This window comes from Carassius gibelio, chromosome B16, assembly GCF_023724105.1.
Source record: "Carassius gibelio isolate Cgi1373 ecotype wild population from Czech Republic chromosome B16, carGib1.2-hapl.c, whole genome shotgun sequence".
Taxonomy (NCBI): Eukaryota; Metazoa; Chordata; class Actinopteri; order Cypriniformes; family Cyprinidae; genus Carassius; species Carassius gibelio.
Genome location: NC_068411.1, coordinates 17030579 through 17051378, shown reverse-complemented (window position 1 = coordinate 17051378; position 20800 = coordinate 17030579). Strand labels below are relative to the sequence as shown.

General features: G+C 33.9%; 1 protein-coding gene across 2 annotated transcripts in view; it reads left to right on the top strand.

The window, feature by feature from the left end:
• si:dkey-246i14.3 (ephrin A4) overlaps positions 1-19465 on the top strand; it is a 47807-nt gene extending 28342 nt beyond the window's left edge. For both annotated transcript variants that reach the window (XM_052579069.1, XM_052579071.1), the window contains exons 3-6: positions 4174-4469; positions 9011-9079; positions 17218-17244; positions 17587-19465. In XM_052579069.1, coding sequence (XP_052435029.1) covers positions 4174-4469; positions 9011-9079; positions 17218-17244; positions 17587-17684 — 490 coding nt within the window. In that variant the 3' untranslated portion in view covers positions 17685-19465. The remainder of the gene's footprint in view (positions 1-4173; positions 4470-9010; positions 9080-17217; positions 17245-17586) is intronic.
• Positions 19466-20800: the final 1335 nt, after the last annotated feature.

Genomic DNA, 20800 nt, shown 5'->3' with positions numbered 1-20800 from the left:
ATCGTGGAAAAGTTTATTTATTTCAGTAATTCAACTCAAATTGTGAAACTTGTGTATTAAATAAGTAGATTAAGTCTTTGGTTCTTTTAATTGTGATGATTTGGATCACATTTAACAAAAACCCAACAATTCACTCAACAAATTAGAATACTTCATAAGACTATTAATTTACTGTACATGTACTCAATGCTTAGTAGGGGCTTCTTTTGCTTTAATTCGGCGTGGCATGGAGGTGATCAGTTTGTGGCACTGCTGAGGTGGTATTGGAAGCCCAGGTTTCTTATGACAATGACCTTCAGCTCATCTGCATGTTTTGGTCTGTTGTTTATCATTTTCCTCTTGACAACACCCGATAGATTCTCTGTGGGGTTCAGGTCTGGTGAGTTTACTGCCCAGTCAAGCACACCAACATCATGGTCATTTAACCAACTTTTGGTGCTCTTGGCAGTGTGGGTAGGTGCCAAATCCTGCTGGAAAATGAAACCAGCATCTTCAAAAAGCTGGTCAGCAGAAGGAAGCATGAAGTAATCCAAAATTTCTTTGTAAATGGTGCAGTGACTTTGGTTTTTAAAAAACACAACGGACCAACATCAGAAGATGACAATGCACCCCAAATCATCACAGACTGTGAAAACTCAACACTGGACTTCAGGCAACTTGGGCTATGAGCTTCTTGACCCCAGCTTCAGTCCATTCCTTCTGAAGTTCACTAAAATTCTTGAATCGATTTTGCTTGACAATACTCATAATGCTGTATTAATCTCAGTTGGTTGTGCATTTATTTCTTCCTCTTTCTGTGAACATGCTTTGATACAGCACTCTGTGAACAGCCAGCTTCTTTGGCAATGAATGTTTGTGGCTTACCCTCCTTGTGAAGGGTGTCAATGATTGTCTTCTGGACAACTGTCAGATCAGCAATCTTTCCCCATGATTGTGAGAAACTGAGAGACCATTTTGAAGGCTCAGGAAACCTTTGCATGTATTTTGAGTTGATTAGCTGATTGGCATTCACCATATTCTAATTTGTTGAGATTGGTGAATTGGTGGGTTTTTGTTAAATGTGAGCTAAAATCATTACAATTAAAAGAACCAGTGACATAATCTACTTAAGTCTGTGTGCATTTAATTTATTTAATACACAAGTTTCACAATTTAAGTTGAATTACTGAAATGAACTTTTCCATGACATTATAATTTGAGATGCACCTATATATAAATAACCATTTAATAACCATTTGCTGTATAATGTATGTATTGTACACAGACAGAATAGTATTTATTTGACCAAAATTTCAGAATTGTTAGCAAGTTGAATATCATATGTAGATTCAGTGAATGTTTATATGGTTACCAGATGCTAGATTTTTATTTAAAATCTTTTGAATATTGACTAAATATCTCCTATACATTTTTACTTTAATCAGGCTTCCCCAAAAATAGGCAAGAATAAACTCATGGGCCATACGCCATGATTTAATAACAACAAAGCACTTGAATGCAACAAACTCATAATTACAACTTCAGAAGTGGTATATAGAAAAATTTCTGATAGCACATGAAGGCAGCATAAACTCAAAAACACAGATAACCTGTGACAGTAAGATTCCACCACTGAAGGAACTTTCTAGATCACAAATACAACAACATCCAACAGTATTAATTGCCATCTCAATGTGGCTTTTATATCTCGCAACTGTAACTTGATATCTTGCAGTTGTGACTGTGACTTTATTTTAATCTTTATCTCACAATAACACATTTTATTTTATAATTTAAGGCATTACTCTGCAATACAGGCCTATTCACACAAGGAAATATAACAAAAACTATATTGATGGTCTTCATATTAATGGATGATAACGTTTTGTTTGTTCAGAATGTGCACTGCAGTTATATCATCTGTCACTTTAAATTCGCTTTATACCAAAATTTTTAATTTGGTCATTTACTCACCCTCAGTTTGTTCCAAACCTGTATACATTTTCTTTCTTCTGCTGAGCACAAAAAAAGATTAATAACCAAACAGTTGCTGCCCTCCATTGACTTCCATGTTATCATTCATCTGCTGGAAAACATTGTTCTGAAAGTGATTCCAACCAAACATCATTATCATTAGAGATGTGGTATGGATTTCAGTATTCTAATAGAATTAGAATGATTATTATAAAATCTATAGTTATAGTTACCACCCTTGGTATGAATGGCTCTTTATTCCTTAACCGATAAATAATACCCAGTACCGATCTCTGATGCAATTAAACATGAAAACTAATCCTCAGATTAATTTCTTAATGCATTATCATGTGAAAAACAAGAGAAAAGGTCAAACAAACTCCATTTATTCTGGTCCGTTGTTCATTCATTCAGCTGTGACACCATAAACGCTCACGACATGAGATGATTGTCCCTTCAAATGGGCCTGATTGATGAAAATTACATTTGCTTGACAGCTAATTAGCAACTTATGGATGTCTCATCACTGGCCAAGCTTGCAGTATTTGTAAATATGACATTTGCTGTCAGATCTTGGATTGACTATGACATGATAGTTTGATGAAGATGATCTTGTTCTTCATCTCCAGTCACTGTTGATGATTTAATACGGAAAGAAGACCACATTTTGTATTTTCTGGCTTTTGTAACGAGTTTACGCAATCAGGTATCAAGGTAATTTCTTAACTAGGTCATAGACGGCGGGTCAGATTCTTAGTTTAGTCTCTAACTTTGCCTGTTTCTCCCTTTGCTGTCCATCTGTTTGGCTCCCTTGCTCTTTCTCTCTCTGGTCTGGAGTCTTTCATTAGCCTTTTTCCGTCGTCTCTCTGTCCACCCACTTAACTCGGGATAACCCCCTCCTCAATCTTCTGTCCGAGTGCGCTCCCTTTCTCCCTTCTTTCCTTCTCAGACTTCCTCTGCCTCCTTCGCTCTGTCGCTTTTTCACAAAAGACTCCCGGTGACAGACCTGGACCGGCCGCCTCACTCTCACATCCTGTCTTTTCTTCTTCTCCTCCGTGGCCTCCTCTCATCCCTCGTTCGCGTTCTTTCTCTGGCACACACGCACGTTCGCTGTGAAGAAAGACCAATTAAAATCCATCTTGTCTTCTTGCTGTCTCCCACCAAACTCTCTCTAGGGCCACTAATTAAAATAGAACCCTTTCTTTACCTCCCTCCATGTGTCTGTCTCTCCGCTCTCTTACCCTTCTCTCTCTCAGTCCTCACCTCTCTTTCTTTCTCGCTTCGTCTCCGCTGCTCCTTTGCTCTGGTTCTCACTTGTTTTTCCACAGTCTTTTAGTTGATCTGCACTTCTTAACTACCTGTGAACTTAGCTGCAAACTTTTTCTTTTTTCTGTTGTTTTTTTCTTTCTTTCTGTGTTTGTCTCTAGTTATGTCTGTGTGTGTGTGTGTGTGTGTGTGTGTGTCTGTCTGTCTGTCTGTCTTTCTCCATCTTTTATTCTTTTTGTTAACCCTTTTATATATTTTTTTATTTTTCTCTGTTGTTCTTTCTTTCCCTCCCTTTCTTTTTATTGATGGTGTCTTGTACACACTTCCTTTTAAAGTCAACGGTGTGTAAACAAATGGCAATGTGAATTTATTTACCAAGCCACTAAGGGCCATTCTATGTTAATTCTTCCCCTATTAGTGCAGCTTGACTTTTGACTTTGTGTGTGTGGCAAGCCAAGAATAAAAGTCTCTCTAATTAGCATGGAGCCGTTATTGAGAGCCACGGTCCGTATCTTCTTCTCTGTGAATCTTTTGACCTTACTGAAATCCTCATGGGTTTCTCTTTCCTTTCAGCATTGGTGTGCACTATATCGTTGGAGTAGCCTAACATAAAATTTGCCTAAATTACGTAGCTTGCTGAACTTTAATCTTTATTTTACAGTTAAGCATCGTCATTGCATTCTTCTCTCCGTATCATCAGGTATAACTAATTTTTCTGAGGCGTTGAAGCATTTGTTTCCCAGCAGTGACTGTTCACTAACTCTTAATAATATTCCACCGAGCGGCCAAGCGAGTGCCGACGTGAGTGTGATTCAGTGCAGATCTTGCTGACGCATCCGAAATCTGTTCTGTGGACTTGGAAAAATGCCATTTTAATGATTGTGGCCATGAATTTCTCTCATGATAGAAATATACCCTCTAATATACCTCTCTTTCTCTCTCTCCCCCTCTCAGGTTAACAGGAGATGATTACTCTGTCCAGGTCAATCTGAGTGATTATCTGGATATACTGTGTCCAAACTATCCTGGCGACCACCCGTCGAGCGGCCCTGTGGAGACTCTGGCTCTCTACCTGGTGGCTGAGGGCCAGTTCAGGGGCTGCGTGGAGACTAAAGAGGCCATTAAGAGATGGGAGTGCAACCAGCCGTTGGCTCCCTATGGCCCTGTCAGATTCTCTGAAAAGATCCAGCGCTTCACACCCTTCTCCCTGGGCTTTGAATTCCTGCCCGGACACCATTACTACTATAGCTGTAAGTGGAGAACATACACAAAAACATCAATCAGGGTGACAGCATAGCCTTGAACAGATACAGTACATTTATACTAATGATACTAATGATGTCATGTAGTATGGTATGTGATGTTTGATTTACAGCAACTTTGATTTAGTTACTACACTATACACTGGTGAGAAGGAGCTGGTCTGTGCTTTTGTGTTTATCTGTTTGTGTATCTTAGTTTTTAGAATTTATATGAATATTCATGAGAGTCTAAGTGAAAATTTTAATTTTCTTACTTTTGGCTCCGCCCTCATCCTCTCGGCTCCAGAAAGGAAGGAAAGATGGTCTGTGGCCATAAAATTACATGACAGTTTTCCTGTTTTTACAGCTTTGGTTTCAAGCCAAAGCTTTTCAGTTCCCTCCTCTCATCTCTCTCTCTCTCTCTCTCTCTCTCTGGGTTAGAAAAGCACACAAGGCATTTTTCATTAATATTTCTTTGGGGAAAATAAATATATAAATAAAAAAAAAAATTTAAACCTACGGTCAGTGGAAGAAGGTGCTTAACCTTTAGAAAATGTTGACATTAACCTCAGGAGGTCAAGCAAAATATATGGGCTGTTGAGATGAGATTGCACGTGTTGCTACACTGTTGCAATTGTAAAGCAGTGTTATGCTCTTTGTAATGTAGTAACATGGTTGTGCACAAAATAAGAAATATTATGGCTAAATATTAGGGGTTTTGTCATTAAAAATAGTTATTTAAACAGTTTGCAGTTAATTAGAAAATAGTAAATAGTAATAAAAAGAGTTATTATGATAGGTAATTTAATATCAATTAAACACATTAGGTCAAAATTATGATGTTGTACAGTTTTAGTTTTCCCAAAAAGACCAAAAATCACTCTATAGGATACAGATATTTTATGCTTAAAACTAGCTGCTTTTAGTATTTGAATGCTAAATTGATTATAAGTTTATCTAACATGCTGTGAGAACAATTAGATTTAGCTTTTTGAAAATTTGGAAGTTTACCATATTCTATCAGTGTGCCACAATCTGAAAGAGTCGTAATAAAATCCTAGGAATAGCATGATGAAGCCAAGAATAGAAAGAGAATCGATATAATGTAGGAACACAAAATAAACGGAGGGGAAAAAAACGAAAGTGTGGAGCAGTGGACTGCAAACACTGGGGTCTTCAGGGATGAAGGATGATGGTCGAGAGAGCATAGAAGAAGAGGAAAGTGTCTCCTTAAAAGAAGGAGAGAGGCAACAAAGGCCAGAGAGCGGTGGGAAAAAGAGGAAGAGACAGAAAGGGGGGAAAGTATCTTTACATAAATTACAGCAGTGCTGACCTGGACAATAGAGCATTGTTCAAGCATGAGAGTGTATACACAGCACAGAGCCATTGTGTCAAACTTCACGATCCCACCCCTACCCTAATACTCTCTGTGTGTGTGTGTGTTTGTGTGTGTGCGTGCATGTGTTTGTGTGTGTTTGTCTATTGTTCACTTCAAAGAAAGAGTAACAATGTGTCTGTCTTTTTAATTGTTTAAGCTCAATCCTGTATCTGAAAACAAGGGATCAGTGTGTCTAAATTCAATCTAAATTCAAGTTGTAGTTTAAGTTGTGTGTGTGTGTGTGTGTGTGTGTGTGTGTGCGCGCACGTGCAAGAGCATTTGAGGATGAAATGGAAGAGATAACTACTAAAGAGTTGGCCTTTCAAGACAAACTGAACTTTAATACAGGAAATAGATTAACATGGATCAGGTTTTGCACAAACTTGTGGAGTTCATGCAGCTTCAGTGTAACTGTAATTAAATCAACAGAGAGGCAGCGGTCAATAATATGATGATGTTTTTTTTTTTTTTTTTTATTAAAAGATACACTAAAAATGTACATAAAATTCATACATTGACTGGACGCACTTCTAAAATTAGCATGTTTTACTTTGTATTAATATTAAATAAAAAATGTTTTTTTTTTTTTCTTAGAAAAGATTAATAATCAAAATAAAATATTATTTAAAACTTTGCCCGCCAAATTTAACTCATGTTGCAAGCAACATTGAGATTTTTTTGTATAAAATATACAGAAAATGTACATACATTTATACATTGACTGAATACACTTCAATGTGTTCCAATTCGGATTAAAATTATATATATATATATATATATATATATATATATATATATTTATATTTATATATATATTTTTTTTTTTATAAAAATATTTCTTAGAAATAATATCTTTTTTATTTATTTTTTTATTACATTTTTCAAAAGTGTAAAACTTCTATCTAATATTTAAAAAAAAAAACTTTGCCTGCCAAATTAAAGTTTAGAAGAAATCAGGAAAGCTTATGACTTTTTATAACATGTTGATTTAGTACAAGCTGAGAAATGTCATGTGGATGGTTGACAAGCCCCCACACACACCATACCAAATATCAATACATTTTTCATCTCCATTTTTCTATTAAACTTGCCACTTAATTTTCTATGCTGACTATGGCATTCAATAAGAAAGAAAGAGGCAGTGTTACTATTGCTCTCAGACTTTTGCTTTAAAATCCAGAGTCACTCAAAAGCAATGAACACAAACCCAAAAGGTACGGTTGAATGCCTATGGGGTTCAAAAAACCAAAATGCACACCACCAAACACATAAACACACACACACACAGAGAGAGAGGGAGAGAGAGAAAGCCCTGCTGGAGTCAGCCGTTCTCATTATCGTCAATGTGAAATTACTGCACACACTAAATGGATGTATCTGTGGTTGTTAGACGCTCGGTTAAAAGCCTCTCTACTAGATGAAAATGGCCGCTGCTGTGGTGTGTGTTACTGAAATGGCTGTTATAGATTTATGGTTATGATTAAACGTGGAGCCAGAGATGCTCTTTAAAACGGCAGACCCACTCAAGTCTACCTCAGACTTGCTGCTCAGGTTCTGGGAAGAGATTCATTATCGTTTTACAGCGCTCATAACATGGCCTGATGCTAATGAGGTATGGGTGTGTGTAAACACACAGCGTTATAGAGCACATGTTACAGGGTGTGTGTGTGTGTTCATATACATGAATTCTGTCTGTATCTATCTGTAACGTCAGACTTACCCTTGGATGTTAAGGCAGCATGCTAAAACCTCCAGCAGCAGGCTCGAGCAGAACGAGACATCAATTTAAAGGTGCAGCGAGATTTTTTTTATTCTTTAATGTAGAAATTAATGACTTTTTTTTTTTTTTTTTTTTTTTTTTTGCAAAATACATTAAAATAGTGTGCACTCATGAGATAAAAACTCATCAGTAGCCCATTAAAAGCTGTTTTATTTGACATGGAGATGGTTGTCTCATGGGGTCTGATATGCAACCATTTTGGTTTGGTGCATTTATATATTTCATGCATTAAATATATCTACAAATCATTTCCATGTGACTTTTTTTTTTTTTTGCAATTCTTTTTACCAGTGGGAAGTAATTTTATTTTTAAATTTTTTTCGTAAAGCGCTGTTATTCTTTTATGGATTTTACAACATAATACAGTATTTAATTAAATAGGACTGTTCATTATTATGTTTTAGAGTTTTTATGGAGCATTGGTAATATTTAGTGTAAAGTGCAGTGGAATGTTTTCACACGCCTGTGAATATAGCTGTTTGAAAAATTAATTATAAAAAAAAAATTAGATGCTTATAATTAGATACAGCAAATGCAATAACTACACATTTAGTCAAAATTGTGTTATAACTGAATTTGGGTCTCTTATAATCTCTCAGACAGGTTCAGCTCAACTTACGACGAAGACATAGTGTAAAAATTGATCAAATGACTCAATTCAATCATAACCTTTAGTCTTTTTTTCAGTTTCAGTGTCGGTGTGCTCGCTGTATTTTGAACTACTTTATCCAAAAGCTTCTCTTGACTGCAGTTGTACAACTTTAAATGAGCAGCTTGACAAGCTGCAGCTTCAGTATAGCCTTAAATGAATATCTTCATATGCTTCCTAAAGAGCTTAAACACTCTCACAACCTTTAATTTGCAGTAAAGAACAAAGCAGAAGTGTAGTGTAATGTAAAATACATACACATTACCATCAATATCCTGAATGTTTCATAATCAGAGCACGTTCAACCTTTTTTTTCTGTGTTTTGAGCATTTTAAAGCTGCTGTGCTGTGGAATTTTGTTCATGCAGTCGTGCTTGGATCACACTTAGAGATGAGCTGAAAACAAATATGACCTCCAAGTGTGTAAAAAATGTTGTAAGAGTGTAATCATGTAAGTTTATGAAGTGTGAATGTCCATCATTTGTGGAACGGCTCCCAGTCGGTCGTGCTGAGCTCAGCATTAACGAGCCCGTTACAGTTCCTGCTAGCGCTAATGGATTAGCCATTCCATCAGAGTCAAGCACTCGTTTTATAGCTCTGGGTTATGTGTGTATTTGTGTTTTGTGTGAGCAGTCTAAACCATCGATTTGGTGGCAACAAATGTAGATTCCTCTTTCCCAGTGTCAAAGACATCAGTCTCCTGTTTTACTCTCTCTCTCTCTCTCTGTCTGTCTTTCCTTCCAGCACTATCCACAGACGACGGACCCCCCCTCCCATGTATGAAACTACGCGTCACTGTGTGCTGTCCACCGAGTAAGTACAGTCCTCTCTTCACCCTCTAGGTTTTTTTTGTCCACACTATTTCCTTGGGAAAAAAAGCATGTCACCCCCCCACACACACCCTCTCACGCAATCAGACATGCCCCTCTGTCTGCACGCAACCGCTCGCTCGCTTTCCCTCCTCTCTGCCTACCTTCTGCAGATTTGTCCTCATCTTCCCACTTCCCTTCTTCTGCTAATGCATTCACCCTTTCTCTGGTTCATCATTCTATTTTTCATCCTTTTTTTTCTGACTCGATGGTTAAAATGCAGATTAAAATGCAGCAAAATAAATTGTAAAGAAAGTCGCATACTTGTTTTGGGCTTAAAAGTCGCCTTACGTTGCTGTACATGGAAAACAACACATTTATTTTCAAATGAGAATTTTTACGTTTTATAGGTATACAATACACTCTATAAGCAACATTACCTCAATAATATTTTTTTTAATTGGATTTTGTATGTCTTTTTTATATATATATATATATATATATATATATATATATATATATATATATATAAAAATAATATAACAAAATCCAATTTTACCAACCTCTGTTGATTACTACTAGTAATAGTAGAATTACATATCAAAATATATTATTAATATAATATTAATATATTATATTATATATTATTATATATTATTATGTAATACAAATGTATATGTGACAACACATTCATATTATAATAACACATTAATAAAAATTATACATTTGTAAATTGAAACTTGTTTTATTTATTTTGTGTAAGTAAAAAGCAACAATCTAATTTATATGCAAATAATGCAAGTATATACAATGTATATACAAAAACAAACAACATAATAATATTAATAATAATAATGATAAACACAACATTGCTATTTATTATTATTATAAATTTAAACATAATACAAATATATTTATATTAAAATTCGAATTTGTAGTGTATGTATTTTTGTAGTTAAATAATATAGAAACAAAATCAAATTTATATATATGAATAATGTTTGTTCAATGTATTTAAACAAATACATTATTATTATTATTGTTATTATTCATTTGAATTACAAAGACATAATACAAAATATACATACAAATACACTTGTTTTGAAATTCAAATTTGTATTGTATCTATTTTTTGTAGTTAATAGCAACAAAATCAAACTTGTGGATAATGTATGCATATTCAATGTATATAAAAACAAATGCATCCTTATTGTTGTTGTTATTATTATTATTATTATTATTATTCATTTGAATTACAATAAACATAATAAAAATACCTTTGTTTTGAAATTCAAATTTGTATTATGTATTTTTGTAGATATATAACAAACAATCATTAGATTGTTATAGAAACAACATTTTTATACAATTAATGTATTTACAAAAGCAAACTATTATTATTATTATTATTATTATTATTATTACTTTGGCATACAGTAAACTTATAATGAAAAATACATTTTGTTTTGAAATTGGAATTTATATTTATATTTTCAATAGAAGATATTCTAGAAAAATATTGTCTATATAGTCAAGTGCATTTAAATGTACTTTGTGTGTGTGTGTGTGTGTGTGTGTATTTATATATATATATATATATATATATATATACTTGTACTTGTAAGTATAACTAGTACAGCAATGGAATCGTATATTTTATTAGTTGTTATCATTTGATATTTTAATTTCAATTATTTGTACATATTTTTATTTGCCATTTCTTTTTCTTTTGCTATAACATGATGTGTGAATGCTAGTGTGTGTGTGTGTGCGTGGAGCGAGGCTGGCTCTCAGACCCCTGCAGTTATGTTGACCTTCCGCTCGGCTTGGCTGATGCGGGATCAGCAGGGAATGTCGCCCATAAGAGTGGGAATGGCAGGCCAGTCCGTAAGCCGTCCGACCCAGTTCCACCTCCTGCTTCACACACATGCACAGACACGCACACCAACTCAGAAGCTGTCGAACCCAATATCCAAGTCCTGTCCTGGCCCCAAACCTGCCTTCTGGCCCCTCGCACTCTTTTTAACTTTTCATGACACCATTTGTACTTACTCAGCTATGAAAATGATTTATGTTCGTTATGGGCCAGTTTGACTGGAGATCAATAGCACTCTATTTAAACATCTAAGTTACTTTTTCATATCTGGAAAAGTGGATAACCATTGCATTTTTAGTAAATCAAACTTTCTGTTGTGAAATCAAATTCTTGAAGTCTTTAAGGAGATGTGTTGTGAAATTTCTAGTTTCTAGCTTGTGGTTGGAGCAGAAAATGCTTGTGCAATTGATTTAAAATGTTTTTATGTGAAACATCATGATCTGAAGTGGATGTTGTTTATTTTAGGAGCAAAATTTGATAAGGGAAGATGGAGTTTTTTGTTGTTTTGAGAAGGAAAATGTTCTTCATTCAATCAGACTAACATTTACTTTATCTGTGGTAGATGCTTTAATGAATGCGTGGAATGACAACTTTCCTTCCTCGTCTTTTCACATTTTCCTCCTCTCATGCTCTCGCTTCAGATGGTCCATCTCTTTTATCCCTCTCTTCCCCTTTCTCTCTATCTTTTCCCCTCTTTTTCTGTTCTCTGACCGAAACTAATCCTGACTAAACTGTAGCATCCCTGCCTCTCCCTCCCTCTCTTTTTTTCTTTCTCCTCGAGTGTTTAGTCGTTCCTGGAGTGGCACTAATCTCCCCCACTCGGTTTCTTTTAGTCTTTTCCTTCTCTCCCTCATTTTTATGATCTGTCGTTACCAGAGCAAAACTAATCAGAGTCTTATCCACTACACTTTCTCTGAGTCTCCACTCTCTTCAAACTCGGTCCAGGTCTGGGTTTCTCCTCATATTCCATTCCATCTGTCCATTGCATCATGTTCTTCAATAGTTATAGACACATCTATTTATATTCATAAATATATATTTTACAATTTTTAAGCATTTTAGCTGACTGCTGTGCTTTTCTGGCCAATTAATATAAGTATTTATGCATTCTTGTGGCAGTTTTGTCAAGCTATTACACACTTTTTTTTTTGTGCTGTATTATTGTGTTATATTATAATACAATAACATATAATTTAATCTTATTATTAAATTATTATCTAATTATATAATATCATACAATACAAAATAATTCTGTTTATTTTTTTAATTAAATAATTGATATTTTTATTTATATTCATAATCTTTTGAAGATATTTTGTATCTCTTATTTGTATAAAACATATTTTTTTTCTTTAGCAGTATATATTTTAGCAGTATACATTTTCTTTCTTTTTTTAAAAGTATGGCACACATCTTTTAGCCTTTTTTAATATTTTTTTTGCTGTGAGAAGAATATTATATAATATATAATTGTATTATTTACATATATTATATTATTTTTGCAGTACTCTAGCAACATATTTTTTCTTTCTTTGTCAAGGTATAACACATTTTAGCATTTTCTTGTGCAGTAAGAGTGTGTTATAAAATACAATAAAATATTTTTTCATCTAATATTATATAATATCACATAATACAAAATACAATTCATGTTTTCAATTATATTTATTTATATTTTACTCATAATGGATAGCAGAGGTTTTGTATCTCTGTTATAATTTTTTTCAAACATAATTTTTTTCTGTAGGAGAATTCATACTGTTTTCATACATTTACTTTTTTATTTATTCACGATTTAATTTTGTTTAGTCCAATTAACATTTCATCGTCCATGACAAGCTAAATAAATGTTCATTTAAATTCTGCAATTTTGTGTGTATATTTTATTACATTAAATTGTAATATTTATTGCCATTGACCGTGGTTCAACCCTTCCTGACATCAACTACATTTACATTTAGTCATTTACCAGACGCTTTCATCCAAAACAACTTACAGATGAGGACAATAGAAGCAATCAAAAGAGCAACAATATGAAAGTGCAAATGACAAGTCTCTGTTAGCCTAACGCAGTACACATAGCCAGGTTTTTATTTTTTATTGTTTTTTACTAAAATGTATTTAATTCACGGTTTCTTTACTACAAGCCTAAAAACAAAATGTCTTGCTCTTATTATCCTCATTTGTTTTCATATATCTCCACATTCTCCACCACATTTTGCTTCCATACCCTCCATCTTTCTTGCACACCTTCACAGCATTTGTCCTGTGCAGTTTTCCTCTGATCATTTGTATGTAAAGACAGGGCATGTTTTGCACAGCTGGTGTTTGTCCCTCCTGGTAGTGCCACAAACCGACTTGGGTTCCTTCCTGTGGCAGGTCTTTTATCTGACAGACCGTGTTGGACTGAGGGTCCTGTCGGTGTTCACTGCAGCTGGAGCTAAACCTCAGTCACGCGGCACTAGCAGCAAGCTGTGTTTAAAGTTTAATTAAGTCGAGCTCATTTCGCTAGGTCATTTGAGCCTTAATGACCAGTCATGGGAAACAGAACTGCAAATAGATCTGCAATTCCAGAGGGGAATCCAGTCTAAGTTGGTTGCAAGGTTGGTTAATCCTAAGAAATAAGCTTTTTCTATTCATTTTAAATGTATTGAGATGCATGCAAATTATTAGAAGTCTGGCATATCGGACGTAACTGAATGTAGCGCTCATTATAGAGCATGACGGATTCATGGAGTGTAACAGTGAAATGGTTCCCCCTGAACAGCAATAGTCTCATGCTTGAAGGATCCCTAAAAGCTGGCAATGTGTCGCAGTTAAATCCATCCCCTCACTCGCATGTATCGCAAAATGAGAAGAAAGAAAGAAAATAAAAGCTTTGTGATGTTCATACCTGGAGTTTGGTAGCAAGACACCTCGCTCAAACTATAAAAGCGCGAGCAGAACAAAATTCGGTCTTGATTGAGCGGCGTCTCGTGGAAAACGGCTCCCGGGTGCCCTCGTCTTTCATCCTATTCACTTTGCTCCGCTCCCTGCACTTACTCGGAGCAACTTGTCAAAACATTAATTCTACTGTTGTTTTTTTCCCCTCCTCGCTCTCATTCGGCGTCTTACTCGGTCCTTCTCTCCCCCGCTGTGAAAAACTAATTCAGTCAGTTCTAGTTTCTCTCTAATTGATCCCTGTCTTTTTCGACTCTTTTTTTTTAACTCGCTCTGTCCTGCTGTGAGCGCACCATTTCCTTTTCCAGTTTCTGTCCGTTTCTCAATCTTTTTAATTGTTTTAAAAACCCCAAACTCTGTCCGTTTTGCGCTGCCCACCTCAGAGGATACCTCGTCCTCCCCCTTTTACTCATCTCTCTCAGCTTGTTGGTTTCGTCATTCACCAGAGCGTTTTTCTAAAGCGAGGAAAAGAAAAAAACACTAATTCGGTGCCTTTACACAATTGTTGTGTTTCCTTGAAGTGACTGATTTTTTCGGAAACTGTAAACAAGAAAATACGATTATGTTTTTTGCCATGTCAGTCGGATGTTTTCGTAACAATTAAAGGGTAAAAATGCGGAGTTGAATGAAGCAGGAACGCTGTTCTCCATCTCTCGCATCCTCTTCCCAGTCGTCCGCTGCATCATACAGTAGCATGGTAGCCATGTTTAATGCATGGAAAGTGCAACTGCAGCCATTTTGTGCTTGAAAACAAAATAACTGCCATTTTGTTGACGCAAACATTTCATTTCACTTTAGTAAGAGAGAAAAATAGGTTTAAATTTTGTCCAAATAATAGATTTTACTTCAAGACCGTAATTATACTCTCTCCGTTTTCCCTTTTTTTCAGTTAAGTGCTGACATTTCTGTTTAAAACAACGTGCAGAAAAATAAAAATAAGAGATAATTTAGGCTACTTTGGTATATTTTAATGGTAATTATAGAAGATAAGAAAATATTGTATTGTATTTTATTTGTATTTGTATTTGTATTTGTATTTGTATTTGTATTTGTATTTATCATAGTTTTATTTACAGTAATGCCTGATTAAGGTTTTGTGTGATTGCATGGCTAAATGTACCATTATTTTGTAAATTAATACATATATTGTATTTGTAGATTTCTGATTTTATTAAATAAGTTTACTTTTAACCTTTTTTGTATGTTGTTAGATGTAAACCACTGTTAAATTGACTCTCGGCATATCAAAATCAAACACTGCACGCTGTTTTTGTGTATTGTAAAACTTATTTTTAGTTTAATCTTATTAATAATGATGTTTATTTATTAGTTTTATTTTTGTTTAAAACAATTAGATAAATCCCATATTACAGATTAACCCTTCAAGCTATAACAATTATAGATTAATAGTTTAGTATTCAAATAAATATATTTTGTGTGTGTGGGGGGGGGGGGGGGGGGGGGGGAGGGGTGTTAGAAGAATGGTACATTATGGTACAAACACATTTCTTCCATCTTTGTTTGACCTTATAATTCTAACACTCTTTATACAAATTCTATTTGTTTTCTTTTTTTTATTAAAAAGAAAACAACAACAACAACACTTTACCCTTTAAGACTTATTTGTTTTCTAACTGCTTGTTTTCTTTTAAAAAGCCTCTAGCACTAGCTTTCTCTGTTCTTTTTCTGTTCTGTCTGTTTGGTTTCTTTTTTTTTTAATTGTGTAATTAAAAAAAGATTTGTTTTCTAACTCGTATTCTTTAGAAAAGGCCTCTAACTCTATCTTTCTCTATTCTTTTTCTATTCTATATTTTTTTTATTGATTTATTTATTATATAATCATAAAAAAGTCCTTGCTAAGTGTACAGAGTTATGCTAACCGAGACTTGTCATAGCACTTGCATATTATTTCCACTTTTTTTTTTTCGATTAATTCTACTGTCCTCATTTGTAAGTCACTTTGAATAAAAGCGTCTGCTAAATGGCTTAATGTAAATCTACATGATGTATGGCAGTCTATGTGATGGTTAGTGGTTCATTATAAATGCATTACATTTATAAATATTATGTTTTTGAACTTTTAATTTACTATGATTTAATTTTGATACGTTTCTATTGTTTTGATGCTCATTTGTAGTTCTGTTCAGTTTCATTTTATCTGAATGAAATCTTTAATGAAGGATTCCATCTCTCCATTTGGTCAAGTGTTAATAATGGGTTAAACTAACTCGAACTAATATGTGTTAACTTGATTTAGCTTAACGAGCAGCCAATTAGTTGATGTGAAATGCTTTCGGAAAACTGACATGTCCTGCGGTGTAACATGCTATAGTCTAAAATCATGCAAGCCATTTTTCCAGATATTTTATCATTTTTATACATGCAGTTTGAGCAGATTAACTGAGAACATACATTAAATTAATTGTAACTTTAAAATCTTTTTTTTATTATTGTTATTTGTCCATTTTAAACAAACAAACCAATGAAGGCAAGCAGTCGATTTCCGAACTAAATCTTAAAGTGCACAGATAGAAAACCACACAAACTTTTTAATGTTTATCTTAAGTATTTGTTTGCACTTGTCCTCTACTTTCATCTCGCTCTATAGTTTTAGGTAACTGCTCTTGTTTAGTCTATTACACTCTACTTTCCTCCACTTCTCTCTCTCTCTCTCCATTCATCTTTTCTCCATTATGTTTCTCAGTCTGACCCCCTGTTGAGAGAGTGACACTCAGACACAAACTCCCTCCCTCCTTCCAACTTTCGTCTCTTTCCTTTTACCGTCTGACCTTCTTTCAGGTTCTCAGCTTCTCTCTGTTCGTTCTCCCTCTGCTTTTCTCACACTTCTTCCTCTCGTCTTTTCTCTTCTCTGTCTTCACCAGTGTTTCGCTCCATCACTCCATCTTTGTTGCTTTTGTGGCCCTTCTCTGTTCAGTCTTGTATCTCTTGCTCCTTTTCCCCCTCTAAATCTTTCCATTTCCACGCTCCTTTCTCTTGTTCATCCTCCCAGTCCACTTTTGTGTTTCTTGCTGAATCTTTCATCTCCTTCCACCTTCATTTTTTACCCCGCTATCTTTCTGTGTGCGACCTTTAAGAGAATATACATTGAGGATGTATTTTGGGGTTGCGCAGCCGTTAGTAATTTTTCAGTATGTTTCTGCCGGAGTAATAGTAAATGTGTCTCTATGTGCATTTTTCTCCTCATTTGTTCTCTAGAATGATGTTTCAAGTTTGTAGCTCTCCAAAAAAAAAAAAAAAAAAGTAAAAATTAAACCTCACATGTCTGTCTGTCTGTCTTTGTCTCCCCCTCTTTGTATATCCTCTAGCAACAGCTGAATCATCAAGACAAGAAGGTTAGTTTCTAATTCCTTGGTTTATAATATGATATAGAATTTCAAAGTTCCTATCATTTATTTTATTCATTGAAAAAAGCTCATGATTTAATTATATGCATTATACGTATAAATGTACTCTGTGTGTGTATTATTATTATTTTTTTATATTATTTTTATCATGGTTTACATTTTTTATGAAACTCTTTTATTTGTGGTCTATTTTTATTAATCTAAAACTGCATTCTTAGTTTTGAGGTGACTAGATAATTATGTGACTGTTAAAATGGACAAAGCAATTACGTGATTTTTTTTTCTTTGCATATGTTTTAACATCTTTTTCACTTTTTATGATTATTATAGCCACAGAGAGGCCGTCACACAGCAGCGCTGTCCATCCAGTGACAGTTGGACGACTTCCTCTCCTCCTCATATTCCTCTTGTTGCCTTTTTTTCTCTAATATCTCTTCCTAAATCTTAAAAACTAAAACCAAGTTCTCGGTTGAGGCAGATATTTCTCCGTAACCAGTTGTGTTACAGTAAATGCTTGTACTACTTCTGTAGATTACACACAAACACACACAGACTTTCTCTCTTTTTCTCGTACTCCTTTGCTCTGTCATTTTTGTCACGCTATTAATCTCCATCCCTCCATTTCCTTCCTGGCAGTCTCTCTCTCTCTCTCTCTCTCTCGGTCCACTCTCGGTGGCTTCTTACTCCTGTCTGCTCTGATAAAAGTTTACTCTGTAGCTGAGCGACACTAATCTACCTTCAAAGAGCTTATCTTACTGTTCATTTTCTTTGAATCCATCTGTCCTTAAGAGTCAGACATTCCTTTACAAGCCCCTGCTCTCCTTCTGTCCTACTGTACAACAAACTGAGCCAAAGAAGAGGAGGATGAAGCTCCCGCTCCTGCTGTTTGTACTACTGAGTGGAAGATCAGGGACATACATGTGCTCACTAACATATCCAATCATCAACAGCTTGAAAAAAAAAATAATAATAACTTTTTGTACATTTTTTTTTTCTCTTTTTGAAAAAAGAAATACACTGAAACCAAAGCCAGAGCACAGCATTTAAAGATGATTTTGCTGTATTGACTATAAGCAACCTGCCAGAACTCTGGAATTAACTGGAATATCCTGGAATTTTTGTGTCTTGAATTTCTTTCAAATTTATTTGAAATTTGGAATTTGTGTGACTGATTGATGGCCGGCCTGGACCACACAGGAAGTGAAATAACTACTTCCTGTTAATTACTTGTGGGGCATGATCAGTCATTTTCCAGTGTGGACTAATCTGATTGGTCTGTGTGTTTGTGTTTAATAAGGCACTTAATCGGGTTCATACAACATCATTATTTTGTTTTTACAACATTATTATTTGGGTATGTGAATCATATGTAACGAAAGAGTTCATTTTGTTTAACTTGATGAGGGAATATGCTAAATATTTTAATGATCCATAACCATAAGCAATCTAGGTTGTTGTTGTTGTTTTATTGTTTGTTTTTGTTGTTGTTTTTTCAGATAGTAAGCAACCCACAAGCAATCAGTTTTTTTTTTTTGATAGTCTGAAATAATGCATTGATTATAGAGAAAACAATATCCTTGTTGTTTTTTTGTTTTTTTTTTTTTTGTTTTTTTTACCATTTGCATCATTTTTAAAAGTGGATTTCTTAAGATATTTTATTTACTGTAAATCTGAACATGGAACATTCATATTATCAGGAGAAGAAAAAAAACTATATTGTTTTTATGCTTATATCTAATATAGATATGAGCATAATTTGTTTGTTTTCTCAAATAATTATTGATATGAAAGAGATAAAAATAGCCCAAAATAATAAAAGCTGGAAATATTTATATTTAAATAATTTAATAATTTTTCGGATGTATTTTTATTTTTTTCCAAAATGATATTTTTTCAATTCACTTCTAATAATAGTGCAGTTATTTTGTCCCCTTTATAAGTTTTAGTATGTTAATACATATTTTGTGGTAATGATAAATGTTTTTGTTTCTCTAGTTTCTGATGGGTTACTGTTAATTTCATATTTTCAGATGCAAATCATGTCTGCCAAAACAGAACGATCAGTTTACAGACTTTTTAAATATAGTTTGTAGTAAGTAGGAATGTGATTTTTTTGTCATTTGAGTGTTTCACATTTTTGTGAAGTGATCAGGGTCTTCTGTGAAGAACTTTTGTCTGAAGAACAAAAATAAAAGATAATGTTTTCAAACTGTTGTTTTACAGTGTTAATTCCTGATCCGTATGTTGTTTGAAGGTGAAAGTCAGCTCCGGTTAATTTTTATTTCTTTTTGTAGTTTTTTTTATTCATGTTTGGTCAAGCTGTTTTTATCTGATGATCTAATTTGAAATTCCTGTCACTATTTTGATGTGAATAGTAGATTAATAGGAGAGCAGATTAATTTCTACTATAATAATTTTTGTAATTCTATTACTGAAATGTTTTGACCTTCAGTGCATATCTTGAGGTCTGTTTATCTCCTCTAGATGGCAGCTGTTCCACACCGAGCTGCTGAAACACTGTTTAAGAAACTGTTCATGTGGACAGTCACACAAAAGAGAAGGTGTGCAGTGTTATGAGTCAACATTAATCATTCATCACTGAAACGAAAAACAATGCTAACTGAACCAAGATATTGTGTAAAATCTGTGTGGAATTATATTTATAGTTATCTGCAATTCAGCAAATAACATTGGTTAATTTGGACATTACATTTCTATATTTTCTAAGATAATTTTTAAATGACAAAGGTTGGATAAATCTTTTAAAAGTATATATATTTTTACACTATTTATTTTTATACTATATCTTTTTTTATTATATAGTTCATTTATATCAAGTCATAAGAAAACAAAATACTTTTTATTTTTTATTGCTTTGAACATGATTTTCAGATTTTCTTTTTTTTTCTTTCTTTTTTTTTTGCAGATTTTTATGATAAATTTCATCAGATTCTATTCAAAATCCTCTTGGAGCCAATAACTGTTAAAACAATTAACACAAGCTATTTATTTATTTGCAATAACTTCTGAGTGAAATTTGAATTGAATAAAAATTTGAACTGCAGTGTTTACAAAGATTAAACGGTAACAAAAAAAAATAATACACAATTATACAGCTACACAATTATACATCTAGAGAAACATGCTTGTTTCTAAACTAAGCAAAAAATAGAAATGTTCTTTTCATGTTATCTGCTTTTATTTCCAGTAAATTTCTTATCATGTATAAACATTTGTATGAACATAAAAAGATTAAACAAGACACAAACAGAAAGGTTCACAGGCATTTGATGAACATGTAGTGAGTGTACAGTTGCCAGTTTCCTCTGTCTTCAAAGGAATTTACAGAGTTGCTAAGTATATGATGCCTGGTGTTTTAGGAATCTGTTTAGATTTTAAATATTGTGTAACTAAATTAGTGTATTCCAGCCTTTAGTCATCTCACAGTATGTACATTACTCTCCTAAGCTCTTTGGTATTTCAGCTGTTCTAAATTTGTTTACTTATTTAGGAAGAGCATTTCCAGTTTTAATCATATAGTCAT